General features: G+C 39.0%; 1 protein-coding gene across 1 annotated transcript in view; it reads left to right on the top strand.

The window, feature by feature from the left end:
• LOC140233012 (maestro heat-like repeat-containing protein family member 1) overlaps positions 1-14,624 on the top strand; it is a 34,182-nt gene extending 19,558 nt beyond the window's left edge. Inside the window, exons 23-37 of the mRNA XM_072313119.1 lie at positions 310-420; positions 1,594-1,729; positions 2,122-2,234; positions 3,083-3,235; positions 4,092-4,246; positions 4,796-4,961; positions 5,723-5,943; positions 6,716-6,856; positions 8,027-8,141; positions 9,281-9,427; positions 10,540-10,728; positions 11,266-11,421; positions 12,461-12,595; positions 13,241-13,409; positions 14,542-14,624. Coding sequence (XP_072169220.1) covers positions 310-420; positions 1,594-1,729; positions 2,122-2,234; positions 3,083-3,235; positions 4,092-4,246; positions 4,796-4,961; positions 5,723-5,943; positions 6,716-6,856; positions 8,027-8,141; positions 9,281-9,427; positions 10,540-10,728; positions 11,266-11,421; positions 12,461-12,595; positions 13,241-13,409; positions 14,542-14,624 — 2,190 coding nt within the window. The remainder of the gene's footprint in view (positions 1-309; positions 421-1,593; positions 1,730-2,121; positions 2,235-3,082; positions 3,236-4,091; positions 4,247-4,795; positions 4,962-5,722; positions 5,944-6,715; positions 6,857-8,026; positions 8,142-9,280; positions 9,428-10,539; positions 10,729-11,265; positions 11,422-12,460; positions 12,596-13,240; positions 13,410-14,541) is intronic.
• Positions 14,625-14,909: the final 285 nt, after the last annotated feature.

The following is a 14,909-nucleotide window of genomic DNA, read 5'->3' as shown; positions in this document are numbered from 1 at the left end:
ATGTGATGATATCACAGGGCAGTCTTTTGTTATAGCTTTGTGCTAGTTCCAAACAAGATATCCTTGCTCAAGGCTTCAGACAGTGGTGTTGGAACCAGCTACGAGCATGGTTAGCAACGGTTGTGTTGAGAATTTGTTTCCATGACGATGAATGGCCATGACATCATGATGATGAATGGCCATAACATAACACTTTAGTACTCTATATGACTTGATGTTAGTACAACCACAAGTTTCAAAGACCACTTCTTCTCTTTAGAATTGATGTATATTTGAAATAATTGTTGCTATTTTTCATGAACACCATAGCATCTCCATCCATGGATGCTGTCCACCGAGGGTCATGAGAGGCAGCGAGCCGTGGAAGCCACCTCTGTCCTCCTCCTCTTCTTCTTTGAGAACATCGTGGACACAACCGGGGTGAGGAAGACAAGGGAACTGAACCATGCTGTGTTGATGGACGTGTGCTGATGGATTTCTCTGTGTGATCACTGTGCAAAAAAATCTAGTGTCCTGTATAACAAAGTCAGCTCGGCAATATGATGAATATTTGTACCATGCCTTGTTCTCTGTCTTAGGAATGGGATGTGAGCTGTATTTATGCAGATATTTGACAAGTGTGCATAATGAGTAGGTGATTTCTATTTGTGAAGCAGTATATCTGGGCCCCGTTGCAAGAAAGTTGCAATCAATTGCAAATAATTGCTAATTTTGAAACAACCATTCTGATTGGCTCAGGGTCTGCCCTATTAAAGAAGACATGCATGCAACAATGATTTTGATTGGCCAGTGACAATCAGTTGCAAGTTGCGTTTAAACGCAAAGTTTCTAGCGACGGGGCCCTGAAGTGCAGTTTACTATTTAAAGAGCGGAGTGAATACCACCGAAGAAGTTATATAAAGTGACTTTCACCAGCATAATTTAAAAGAACTGAGATAATGATATACACAGAGTACCAGAGTATACCAGCATACATGTAGGTGGCTCCCTATAAAATATCACGCGTTCATCATTTATCTACATCTATTTCTGTTTTCACACGTCATCTTTTTTTTTTCTCATACAGTGAATTACAGAGGTAAGAAAAGTGTGCAAGGACACAATGACTAACGGAGAAATAGTTCTTTTTCATCCTTCTACTTTAACTTGGTAATACTCTCATTTTACTTACATCAATGTGAATAGGTTGTGCCAGGAATTTTGGAGAGTGTGTATAATGTTATGGGGTTTCCTGTGCCAATTGGAGCTTGAAGCACACAAAGGCCCGAATTCACGAAGGTGGTACAAATGAAACCATGGTTTAAACCATGGACAAAAACCATGGAGCGCCAAGTGTAGCATGGAATAATTTGTTACGAAATTGGTCATTTCATCGACAAAATGACCGTTTCGTTAACAAAATGATCATTTCGTTGACGAAAGTTACAAAATGTTGTTTCGTTACCAAATAATCATTTCATCGATGAAATGACTGATTTCGTAACAAAACATTCCATGCTACACTTGGTGCTCCATGGTTTAAACCATGGTTTCATTTGTACCACCTGTGTGAATTCGGGCCAAAGGGTTAACATAGTATTTGCTCATTGACAGGGTCCTCCGGCCTTCACCTGCATGGGCGAGATTCTGGCTCACTTGGTGCCCCGCTGCTCTGACCCCTGCATTGACCTGAGGTCACAGGCCATTGAGGGCATCCAGATCACTCTCAAGTTAGCCCTCCTGTTTGAAGGTATGTGTACATCCTATCCTCATTGAGCTGTATGTGAGTTAATGGGTGGGGGGTGGGCAAAACTTGGTTTGCAAAATGTCTGTCATTCTTAGGATTAATAAACATAATATGCAACAAGATAGATGGATGGATAGATGGATGGTCGGACATGTGTAAGGTCTTTTGCTGTTTTTGTTGTTGTTGTTGTTGTTACTTTTGCCAGTATCATTTGACTAGCAGTGCCAGAGCTGTGAATTGAAATGAAATGAAATGAAATGAAATGAAATGAAATGAAATGAAATGAAATGAAATGAAATGAAATGAAATGAAATGAAATGAAATGAAATGAAATGAAATGAAATGAAATGAAATGAAATGAAATGAATTACACTGAATTGACTTGAATGCCTTAGGGAGGGCAAGAGACTACAAAGACAACATGGTAGAAGCTTTCTCTGTGTTGAGGAAACGAAGCTCAGCAACCGACGCCCAGTCCCTGTTTGGTATCATCAGTGACCTTTCCAAGGTGAGTCATGTTGACAGAGATATTATGTCTGTCCGATACTATGAATGTGATGATAATAAATTCATTAGATTTGAGCTGGTACATAGGAATGTGACTGGATAGTTAACTTGCTCTCTGGTTACAATCTTCATCATGTATGGAAGAGTAGTGACTTAAACAAAAAAATAAGTGTACAAACTCATCAAAAGTGAGGTCAAACAGCCTCCAAGATGTATGCAGTTTATCCATCCCCTCACTCAGTTCTTGAGTTTGTTTAGGAAATAACTATCTTTAGGCCAGGTGGCGTGAATTTTATCTGTCTGAAATCACTGTTGTCAATGGAGTTTGGCCTGGAATTACCAACACACATTTTCATGATAGCGATGAAATAATTTTTCACCTTAAAAAGAAAAAGATACAAGATGAAGAAAATTATAACACTTTTGTGTTGTCTCTTTGTATTGTCTCCAGGTACATGGGTTTACTTCATCCAGTAAATGTGATACCATGATAAGAGATTTGATGTTGTGTTAAGTGAAAGTCCATGATGTGATTTGTCCTTTTTAACTGACAGTAAATTAATTTCTGCAGTGGGACTCCTTTCCAATATTCATGAAAGCTTGTCTTTCAACAAACAAAATATTTCCATATTCCATCAAAGCAGAGTACATTTCTCATGTGAACGTTTACGATGTGACTGTAAATTTGATATTATAACATGTTCAAGTAATGAGTCACTGCTACACTGCAGTAAACAGTGATTTTTTTTACCACACCCTTTCCCCCTTCCACCACTCCCATTCCCCCCACAATGTACTTAAATGGATGCCTTCTTGAAATGGAATGTCCCCCCCCCCCTCCCCCCACAGGCTCTGGCAAGACGGGTTCCCAGTGAGCAGCTTGAAGGTTTTGTCTTTCTGCTCATTGACGGTCTCCTCGACCCGCAGTCCCACTGTTCCAGCGGAGCGTGCGTCGTCCTCAACACCATCCTGAAGTCAAGAGGCATTGAGCTTCTTTCTTCAGTAAGTAGAAGATAAAAGATGATCTGTTCTTTTCTGTGAGCGATACAGAATAAGTCAAATTTGTCATTGACATTCGTCATGTGATGATGGTGGGTATCTGAAAGAAGATGATCAAGGTTGGATATGAACTGTCAATATCAGTCTCTTAGATTGTGGAACGTGATGTATATTTGAGCTTGTCTACAATTATAAAATCAGCTGAGGTTGGTTGTCGTGTATGAGGGTCACAGCACCTAATGGGATGTGTGCTCGATAAGAAATGACCAGAGATCATTAGAGGAGAGGGGTGAGGATATGTGATGACAGATTTTTATCAGTTGTCTCCCTCTGTACAAATGTGTTTGTAAGATGGCAGCTGCTGTTCTATATTCTGACAAACATGTCAGAACAAAGGGACCAGAGGTATTCAAACCTGTCCCCTACTGCTTTTCAGCTTGACATAATGATGTTGGAATTTCAGGGCCTTGGAATTTGTTCCCCGTTCATTGTGTTGCTGCCAGCAGTCAGGGATAGCCTGGTGGTAGTGTAGCTGCCAGGGGAGCGGTAGGTGACAGGTTCTACACATCCCACAGGTTCCTTTGTTCTGATATGTTTGTTAAAATGTAGATCAGTAGTTTTGATATTACAAACACATTCGTACAGAGGGAGACAACTGATGAAAATATGTCATACATTGTAGCACAAGAAATGACAAATGTACAATCATTACACTGGTAACTCTACTGGTATATTGGTGACAATGACAATGATGATGATGATCATTGCTATTTTTTTGTTATCACCATCATTAGTATTATTATTGTTGTTGTCACAGCCACTGATATTTGTGTGCCTATTTATTGTTTTCATCCTGTAGGTAAGGCAGCTGATGGCAGCACTGCACACCAAGCTGAGTTCCATCACCTTCCCCCAGACCAGGACGGGGACGCTGCGGGCCATCCGTACCCTGGCCTCCACCCACCTAGAACCAGTCCTCAACACACTCCTCAGATTCCCCCTACCATACGACCAGTGAGTACACCCGGTTCCATCAACAATATTTTGACAGATTATTTATACTTTTTTTTCCCCCCATGACAGCACAAACTTTGATCTGGGTATACACACAGACCCTCCCCACTTTTCCTGAGGTTGTATCAGTAATGATAGAATAGCTTCATATAATCTTGTTTAAGGTAATTTGGAATTTTGGCATAGAATAATGATAATTGACAATGCACTGAGATGGTTAGGATGAATAATTGCAAATGAATTTTTATCATCTATATGAAGTCATCTGCTGTAATGTCAGTCATGCACCATGTTATCTTTACTATTTGTGTCAACCAGCTTGTTTGCATTGAGTGGATAAGGAGTCTGTGGTGAATTGATATGATCTGTACTGATTGTGGCTGGGGTTCCTGTTTCTATGCAACAAAAGAAGTGATGCATTTGCATACAAGGGTGAGGCACAAGAATACCTTCTCAAAGTCCCATACACAAAGCAATATATATGTTAGGCATGACACACATAAGGAAAAGCCTGGTACATGGTCATCTTCATGTCCATCTCTGATGCAGGCATATCATGGAATGCTGGCGGACCTTGGCCGGAGATGCCGGCCTTCTGCAGGCTATCTTTGACCGTTGCCTCGATCTGATGGCCAGGAACGTCCACGTTGAGGAGAAGGTTGATCCAAAGTCCCACAAGGTCCTCTCCAGGGTTGCCAATTTGCTGCCACTGTCTGTAAGTGTCCTTGATGCCCAAAAAATGGAGATTCATTAAAAGTTGAAATTGTTGGTCATTTTCTACGACATGAAGCTAGCACAGAAATTCAGTTTGCCAATTTGTTGTAACATTATTTCATATCCTTGATTTCAAGAAAGGTATGTTGTAGGGGTATAACTGCTATGTTATTTGGAGTGTTCTTCACATTAACCAGTCCTGTAGTGTGAGCAAATGTGCTGTCATAATGGGAACCAGTTACCTTGTAATGTAGTATGTGCTGCCAAAACCTTTAGCCACCGTGGCATTGATGAGCTTTATCAAGTGCGTGCTCAATTGTCGTGATTGCTTCAGTATTAAAAACAAGTGAAATTCATCTTACCCGGCTGCGTGCAAAAATTCCTGACACAAAATTTCCACTTTTACAGATAATAATCTGTATTTTACAGAAAGTAATCTGTCATCATCCTAGCTCGTAGTCTTGAAATTTCTTTGCTTTTCTTTCTTACGTTTTGTATATGTACTTGTTTACAATTTTTGCTTCTATTTTTCTTTTTCTTTTTCTATGATGAGGAAAAGACTTTTTTTCAGACATTTTTTTCTCTATCTCACTTTAATTTTCCTCTCATTCTATTCAAGGTCATTTGATTCACATAAATTCAGTAATATTTCTGAATGTCATAGCTTGCAAGTTGACCTTGAGTGAATTCAAAATACACCAAACTTACCATTTCCTGATTTATTGGAGCACGGAATTTTGCCTCCTCCCCAAATCTCTTCAGGTCGTGTCTGCCCTGACAGAGACTTTCCTCGTGGAGGAATCGGAAGATGTCGTCTCGGACAACTTCCCGCGGCTCTTCTCCGGACTCCTGGTCTACATCGGCTCCTGCGTGGGGAAGGTCAAGCCGCCCAGTCTGAAGTCAGACCAGATCCAGCAGGAGATGGTCAACGTGAAGGACGTCAAGGCCTTCAACAAGGCTCTGGCCATCATCTGCCCTGGCTTGTGAGTTTTTTTATGTGGGGTGTGATTACCTTAGACTAGCACTGATAGGTTGCTCATTAGGCCCTGCAAAGTTTCACTTAGTCTGTTTGACGAATTCAAATGTCCCCCCCCCCCCCCAAAAAAAAAAAAAAAAAAAAAAAAAAAAAATGCTTTAGTGCCCCCTTTTGGTTGAAGTTTGCAATTGAAGAAAAATATTTTTCAAATGTGTAAAACCGCTGTAGTGCTCTCTTATGGAATAAAGTTTGCAGTTGATACAGAATATTTTAAAAATCTGCCTGTTTTTGAATCTTTAAGTGGAGTGCTTCAACATCATGGATCATATCAAACCATTTCAATCCACAGTATGAGTCTTTGTCATTATGTATAGAAACTGCTGTACAAAAATGAAGTGCCTTGTATATCATTTTTCTACATATATAATCAACTGTGTTCATCTGATATTGCCTAACCGTGTGGAATATGCTGATTAGGATTCTAGGTAGAGCATCATGTTGTCATCAGGGATTATGAATAGATTACCTGCAGGATTGTGAAAGTAGTTTGTGTCAATTTCTAATGTGTGGCAGGATTGTCACAATAGCTGAGGGTGGGCTGCAAGATATCTCTTTCAGTGGGTGAAATATTAATCTTCAAAGTTGGGGAAAAAAATGTAACTACATATCTTCATTACAATAAATTCTCACTGCCAAGTTGCAGGTTTGAAGAGCGGAAGTATGATATCAGTCCGTGAATGTAGGTTATATTGTCATGTTTTGTTTGAAACTTTGTGTAGCCTAGCAACAGAGGCGATGAAGGCATTACTAGCGAGGGGGCCCAACTCGGCAGACCTAATGGACTCCCTGAGCAAAGAAGGGGTTTGGAACAAGCTTCAGGAGGAAGATCAGTATGAAGAAGGGGTCGAGATACTCGGAAGGTGAGTGAGCACTATCACACTTTACTGTTTGAGATTTGTGATATTACTTCCCATGATATGTGGTATACGCTATATATATCTTGCAAGGGTTTTAGATTTGAGGATTTCATGAATCGGGTGCTTATTATGAACTTGAGATATTAATTATAATTCCAACATAAATGCCATGTGCATATGTACATTCCTCTGTCTATTGCTGTATCCCACAATCACAAGTTTGACTACTTTTGTGATATTGCCTGAAAGTCCTGATTCACAAAAAAAAAAAAAAAAAAAAATAGATTTGCTAAATATATGGTGTACAGAGTACTTACAATACCTCATATATTTGAAAAGCCAGCTTGTGGTATGTGAAGTTAAAGGAGAATAAAACCCAAATAAATGGATTTAGTAAATGCAGAAATATTAATAGAACACATAGGTAAAGTTTGAGAGAAATCGGACTATCTGTTAAAAAGTTATGAATTTAAAGTTTCAGTACTGCAATTGCTGTATAAAACAGACTACAACAATTTATTATGTCAACGTAAAGCAATGATATTGAGAAAATTTCAAGAGAATTGCATGAAATTTCATTTTTTTTTTCAAAAGTGAAAAGTAAGTATTCCTTTTACTTGTTACTGACATATGTTGACAGTAATATTATTTTCCCTGCCTTCTGAATGAAGGTAAGCTAAGTGCTCTGTCATTATGCTAGAAAAATGAAATTATATTAGATTCTCTGTGTATTTTCTATGTATGGGACATTAAGAAACACAATGAAGAGATATTAAAAAAAAAATGAGGTAAGGAGAAGGTATGCTCACTGGTGCTAAGGGGTAGTCCATTTTACCTGTTTGTCAGCTGGTGCCAAGTGAAGAAATGTGTTAGTGATGATGGAGAGTGTTCTTTGCTGCTACTTTGCATGTGTTTTATAAACAGTATGCTGTTCATTTCACCTGCTCTGACTAGAGGAAGGAAAAATCACATGCATCTCCTTGTCCTCCTACCTTGAATATATTATCCAAAAAGTTGTGTGTCATTGGCAAAAATATATCTACAAAGCTACATTGATAGCGTTTGTATTTGTGTAAGTAATTACCATGGCAGATTGCAGTGTATTTTTGCTTTAATGCCATGATGAATGGATGCAAAATGATTAGATTGGTCTGGTTTGATTCTTTGTTGCAGGGCTGTCGCCGAACACCGTGGTAACTACGTAGCGAGAATCATCGGGGCCCTCTCACCCAATCTCAACAGTCTGTTTGATACTCAGAGGATTGTCACCACTGCCTTCCTTGCCGAGGTAATCACCAAACGTGATCTTAGAACTTCATCGCATCAGAAATGACTAGACTCATTTTATTAGTACATTTTCAAGCAAATAATTGGAATACTACATATGTATGCTCTATTCAGTGTTCAAGGAAAATGTAAATATATGTGTGAATGTTTGTGTGTGATTGGATTTATTTGTATGGCCACCAATCAAGCACTCAAATGATTATGAGCAAGCTACCATGGGATCAACAACTGAGTCCCTTCCATACAGCTAGGCAATGCTTTGCCTCGGGGCGCAACCACTGCTGTGATAGGACTTGAACCAGGAGCCTCATTATTGAGAGCCCTGGTCTTATCCACTGGGCTACAAGAGCTCCTCACATACTATATATGCCGAATATTTTGTGAGGTTTTTATTTTGGCGATTATCGCAAGTCAGGTGTAATTCGTGAATTTAAAAAACATGCAAAACTATGAACTCTGATCTTGACATGAATGTGCATGTGTATGCATCACATTAACTGTTCAATATTGTACTCCATAATCGTGAATTTAACCACTCACGAAATTGTGGCAAAGTCCCGATTTGTGAAAAATTAGACTCGCTAAATATGTGGTGTATACTGATTATGATTTTCTATTTTTAAATCTGATTAATGACCATGACATCCATGACAGTTTTAACAATCTGTCTATTAGACTTTCAAGGCTTATTCATCTGATTTGTTTTTTCTTGTCTGAATCTTTATATTTCACTGGAATATGCAGAGATTGTTCTTTTAGTGGAGAGCTGGTTCATGTAGTCACTGCCAAAGAATTGATGAGTTCTCTTCATTCTCAGCAGTGTACAGTGTTTTGTGTAGGACATTTTGTGCTCTTTGTGTAGACTTTATGTACTTTTGAAATGTGATATTACATTTCTTCTCAACGTTTATGCAGACAATTTGTACTTATCTATAGAACATCCGACGCACTTTATAGTCTTGTGCTTTTTGTCAAGATTCCCATTCAATTTCTAGGAGGTTAATGAAGCATATATATTTTTTATTTTAATCCCCCACTTCACATTTGCTCAACTAGTGAATGCCTAGTATCCATTTGATATATTTGAAAATTGTTGGCAAGGGTTAATTCATAAGGGTCTATGCACTTTTGATTTACCAGCTTGTGAACCAAAAGTGTGCTGGTGATATTTCCCAAGTGGAGATCATCATGAACAACCTCCTTGGGCGGCTGGTGGACCAGAATGCTGTTGTGCGCAAATTGTGTGTGCGAGGGCTCGGCAACATAGCAAGTCTAGGATCAGCACAGGTAAGTTTTGTTTGAAGAAAAGAATATATAAATCACTGACAGTAAAGATTAGTGATTGATTATCATGTATATTTTATGATACGGGTATTTCCAAAGTAAAAGGATGCATTTCAGGGATGTCAACTTATTTTCTGTTTCCAATGTGCAATGCCCCCAATACAATATGATATTTCAGAACACTCTAATGAGAGATAACTTTGCTCCAACATTGCTTCGAACAAGCAATCTATCAGAATATTTGCCAAAATGAGAATTTTGGGGCGAACCTATGTAACGCTGAACTGACATCTATGTACTATTATGTATTAAAAAAGGTATGAAGGTCAAATATTAGATGTTCATTAAACATGTCTTGTTTCAACTGAATGGCCTGATATTGACAAGAAAAAGTATCAACAGCGCCCCAAACTTCTATTGAACACTGTTTTATACCATTTTTAGACTTGGTGTTGAATGTATGTTACTTGGATTGACCATATTGCGACAGTTTGGTTAGAAATAAATTATCAAACATCATCCATTTAATATCCTATTGTAAACAAAGTAATAGAGGACTCTTAGAATGACCTGCATCTCTGCTTCTGTTCATTATGTTTAGGGCTGAGATGTAGCTAATATCACTTTCACTTTACCCAGTATAATCTCTCATGCATCTTCCTCTAAGACATCCCAAAGTCTCCATGAGAGAAATTCTTTTCGATTTTCCACTGTACTCTTTTACAATCCTCTTAGTTATATAACTGCGTGGTTAACAAAAACCTGTTTTGGTGTTGGTGTTACATTCAAATTGCCTTTGACAGCTCTCTTGTATTAATATTTCCTTGAGACATTGAAAAGGACATTATCTTTCAATTTTTAATCTCTGACAAACTGATCTTGGTACATTTGCCTTTTGATCTGTAAGTATTCTACCACCAACCAACTTTTAATCCATGAAAAGTTAAACCTTTGCTTCTCAAGCCATCTAGGTCCAAAAGTTCTCTACCACCAATTCTCAATTTATAAAAGCCACCAGTGATCTCTCTTTCCTTCTTCTGCTATAGGTCCGTGAGCACTCTACCACCAACTTTCAATCCATGAAAAGCTAACTCTTTTGCTTCTTTCTGCCACAGGTCCAGAAGTACTCCACCACGGTGCTCTCCTCCATGATGGCGGGGATGGATGACAAGGATGACCCCGAGGACAGCATCACCCTGGAGGCCATGTCTGGTCTCACCCGCATCCTGATGGAGATATCGGAGAGCAATGTCCGGCCCGTGCTCATCAACGTCACCCTCCGCATCCGGCCCTGCTTCGAGAAGGTGAGAGATTTTTTGCAGTGGAATGTGAGGAGTGACCATGCCGGGATATACTGACAACAAGAGAAACCTAGTACCTTTTTGTTATGCAGTAGCACAACCAAAGTCAGGAGCAAAAATTATATCATCTTAAGGGAAATGCTGCTTAGAGATTTTCAGAATTTAACATGTAGGTGTGATGAAATGAATATGAGTACTGTAAAACCAGAAACATATGCAGCATGAAACTTTGGGATAAACTTTCGAATAGGAGCTGACTGCCTTTTTTTTTTTTTTTTTTTTTGTGGCATGAAACTTTCAAGAAATGCCACTGGCATCCAATGCACATTGTAGAAAAACACTTTTGTTTGTGTGCATTGTACTTTGCAAGTCTTGGCTCCCAGCGAAATTCACGAAAGTTTCATGCTTGCAAAAATTTCTGGTTTTGCAGTATCTCAGATATGTTGAGGAAAAACCTCTCTTGCTGAGCCTGTCTCTGTCTCTGTCACACTCTCAATGTCTTTCTCTATCTTTCTCTCTCTCTCTTTATTGAATGACCAGGACCGAGCCTCAGTGCGAGCTGCGGCATTCACCCTGTTCGGGAACCTGAGTCGGTTCGGCGACGGCCCCTCACGGGATCCCTTCCTGGAACAGATCCACACCAACTTTGTCAGTCTTCTGCTTCACCTCAATGATGAAGATGATGAAGTCAAGGCGGTGAGTGGTCTGTCTCTACGGGATGATTGGTGATAGTTGGTTGCTATAGTGATGACATAGACTGCTACAAAGATATGGGATAGCAACAGTAACCCCCCCCCCCCCAAAAAAAAAAAAAAAAAAAGTACTAGTAAAGGTGACTAAAATGATTATGATGATTATGATAAAATATCAATAGTTTTGGCATGTGTTAAATGTAGATTAATTACTGCTAATCATTTTCCACCTTTGTAGAACATCTTTTCTTCAATTTTTAAGTAAATTATAGTCTTTTTATCAGACAAGTCCACAGCGTTTTAGAGAAATCCCATAACCAGGTATTAACAATATATTGTGTTCTTTTGCTAGGGACATTGAAAGTTGAAATTGTGAAAGACGAATCCAACAAGAAGAACATAGGGATTGAAATGTTATTGGAGAGACTCAGCTGTCGCCTTTACTTTGCAGTAACGTTGTGGTATACGTTTTTGAGCCCAGTCCCTGTGGGAAGGATTACCAGAGCATCATAAATGTCATGACCATTGCACAGCCATTATGGGTGTTGAATAAGTACATTGATATTATGACACTTACAACTAACTCATAGTAGAAATTGGCAGGCATTACTTCAAGACTGTTTGCTTGTCAGTGTGAAAAAAAAGGCATTCATTTGTCCCATGGTGCAGAAATACTATATACACCATATTGCAAAGTCTAATATTTCGCGAATCTTGACTTCCCGACAACTTCCCAGAGTGGTTAAATTTGCATTTGTGGAATACAGTATTGTCACATACATGTACCTTGTTCATGTACTGTGTACTGCCTAGTTGTATATGTATGCATGTATGTTGCATTCATTCATGTCAGGATCAGAGTTAATATTTTGGCATGTTCTTAAATTTATGAATAGCACGCAATGTGCAAAATTCGCAAAAATTAAAACCCATGAAATGTATAATGGCATATTAAACAGTTTCTAAAGAAAGTAATAAATAATAGAACCACTCTAGGTCATGTTCCTGACGACTGTAAGACCTTGTGTGTTCCCATTTTGTAGGCCTGTAAGCTGGCCCTGCGGAAGTTTGGACCTCTCATGGGCTCGGCATCGATGAACGACATGTTCCAGAAACATCTCATTGAGGACAGGAAACTCAACTATGGAGAGTTCATGTATGACCTCTCCAAGGTCATCGTAAGTGTTCTGTGTCACACGTGATTAGGAACCCAGATGGCTAGGGCACAGTGATTGATATATTTGATCAAAGCTTAAGTCATTTCTTCCTGGAACAAGGTGTGGAGTATATAACTCTAAGATGAATTGCATTGTCTAGAATGTAGCAGGATATTAATGTAGTGTGTGTAAAGGGAAAAGAATGTACTCAGAAATGTTCATAGATCACAACTTAGTATGCTGTAACTGTAACATTATTTCTTAATGTATGAACACGGAATTTGGTTGAATCATCAGTGCTGTGCAGCAGGCCTATCCTTTCTCGCAGCCAAACTGCAACAAGGAGCTGATCAGCGAGGCTATCTGGCAATGTGCACTTTCACACCCTTGACTTCTAGACATCTCTGCTGTTCAGCAAGCCGAAACTCAATGTTTGAAGTATTATTAAACGTAAACTGTCATATTAGGTTAGATCTGAATCATCAATCTCATCCTCATTCACGAATATGTATAACATGCTTCACTTTTTGAAATGATGAAATGGACTTAAGGGTGTATCAGTACATTGTCTGCAAAAATGGCATCATTTCTTGTGTGATATCGAGTAATCTGAAGACAACTTTTTTTTTTTTGTTCCCCCCCCCAAAAAAAAAAAAAAACCAACAGATTGCGGACTTGCTGCAGAAGGTCAACTTCTACGTGATGGGCAACGTTTCCTTCTTCCGCAGCAGTTGGCCGGACATTCGGGGCAACGCGGCCATGTGCGTGGGCTTCCTACTGGGCAACTTGCCCAAGGACAACCACAGCCTCATCAGCAAGGACCACGTTTGCGGAGGTTGGTGTCTGTCATTTTTTTTTAACTGGACTTTGCCCTGGCTGTATGTAGTGTGCTTCATGCATGTGGTGCTGTAGCATATTACATTGTTTTGAGTGAAAGTGGCTGGAGAACAGTATAAAATCAAAGCACTTATGCTAAACAGTGATGGTGATAATGATGACAACAGTAATAGTCATGATTAATGACTAGAATAATAACTGGGATATTGATACAAAAAAGATTATCAACCATTCTGTATGGGAATTCATAGCACATGTACTGTAATCATGTCACAGATGTATGTGTAATAAAAATTGTTGAAATTGTAGAAACTAGCTATAATAAGTCAGAGTATCATATTTGTATATATTATATTTGATCATTGAAAAAAATGTAAAAAGGTAAAAATTGTAAATGATGCCATACGGAGAATAAATAAAAAAATAAATCAAATCAAATCAAATCAAATCAAATCAAATCAAATCAAACAGTGTGAACAGGGGACATATGTCAAGCACTCTCTCTGTCAGCTTGAAGGCCAGTACTTCTAACATCATTCAATATCAGTAACATAGATGTCTCTGCAAATAGTGACTGGTTACTGCTTGCTTGTATGTGTTCTCACAGTGTACAGGAAAAAGGAAAGTAGCCAGTTTATTAATTTCTCTTGTGAAGCAGGTCAGTTATTATTGTTATTGTTTATTATATATTTTTTGGGGACTATTGTGTACATCACCGAAGGGTACGTTTTCAAGAGTATCTTCCAGTTGAAAATTGGAGGTTAGTGTGATTTTATCATTGGATAGCAATGGGGATCCAGTGATGAAATACTGTACGAGCTGAAATTTTCGCGTACAGATATTTTCGCGAATTGCTACTTGTAGGACATTTGCGCGTGTTGTTAATTTCGCGGTTGCGACGGTCTAACTGAATGTAACTATTTGCGCGTTGTTATTTTCGCGTGTTGTTATTTTCGCGGTTCAAAGGCGATTCGCGAAATTCGCGAAAATAAAACCACCGCAAAAATTTCAGCTCGTACAGTAATCTAGTTAATTTTAGGGATGTAGATTATGGATACATTTTAAAAGCTATATGAGTACATTCATATATACAACTGCACTTCACCCTCGATCTTTTTTTCTTCTTCTAGCCCTGATACAGCTGCTGAAGGACCCGGAGCCATCAGTAAGGATTAAAGCATCGGAAGCCATGAGCCTCCTGTACCTCTTTTGAACACCTGGGGGCGCTGTGCAGATTGTAATGTCATGTGACCAGAGATTATTCTCAGGTACACGCTGAAATAGCCTCCTAGGAGAAAAGAAGCTTGTTGGATTCCTTTTGAGGGAAGTGGCATTATTTCTAGCGGATATCCCATTTGATGCTCAAAATGCATGTAGCGCTAGACAAGTGGACAGCAGAGTAATAGATGTACGTCATCCTCTCATAGGAATTACTGGTAGCAGTCCAGACACCTTGAAATTGGTCCGTCTGTCTTTAGGCATTAGTGGAAACGTTGGC

This window comes from Diadema setosum, chromosome 9 (assembly GCF_964275005.1).
Source record: "Diadema setosum chromosome 9, eeDiaSeto1, whole genome shotgun sequence".
Classification (NCBI taxonomy): Eukaryota; Metazoa; Echinodermata; class Echinoidea; order Diadematoida; family Diadematidae; genus Diadema; species Diadema setosum.
The sequence above is the reverse complement of the archived record's forward strand: the minus strand, read 5'-3'. Positions and strand labels throughout refer to the sequence as shown.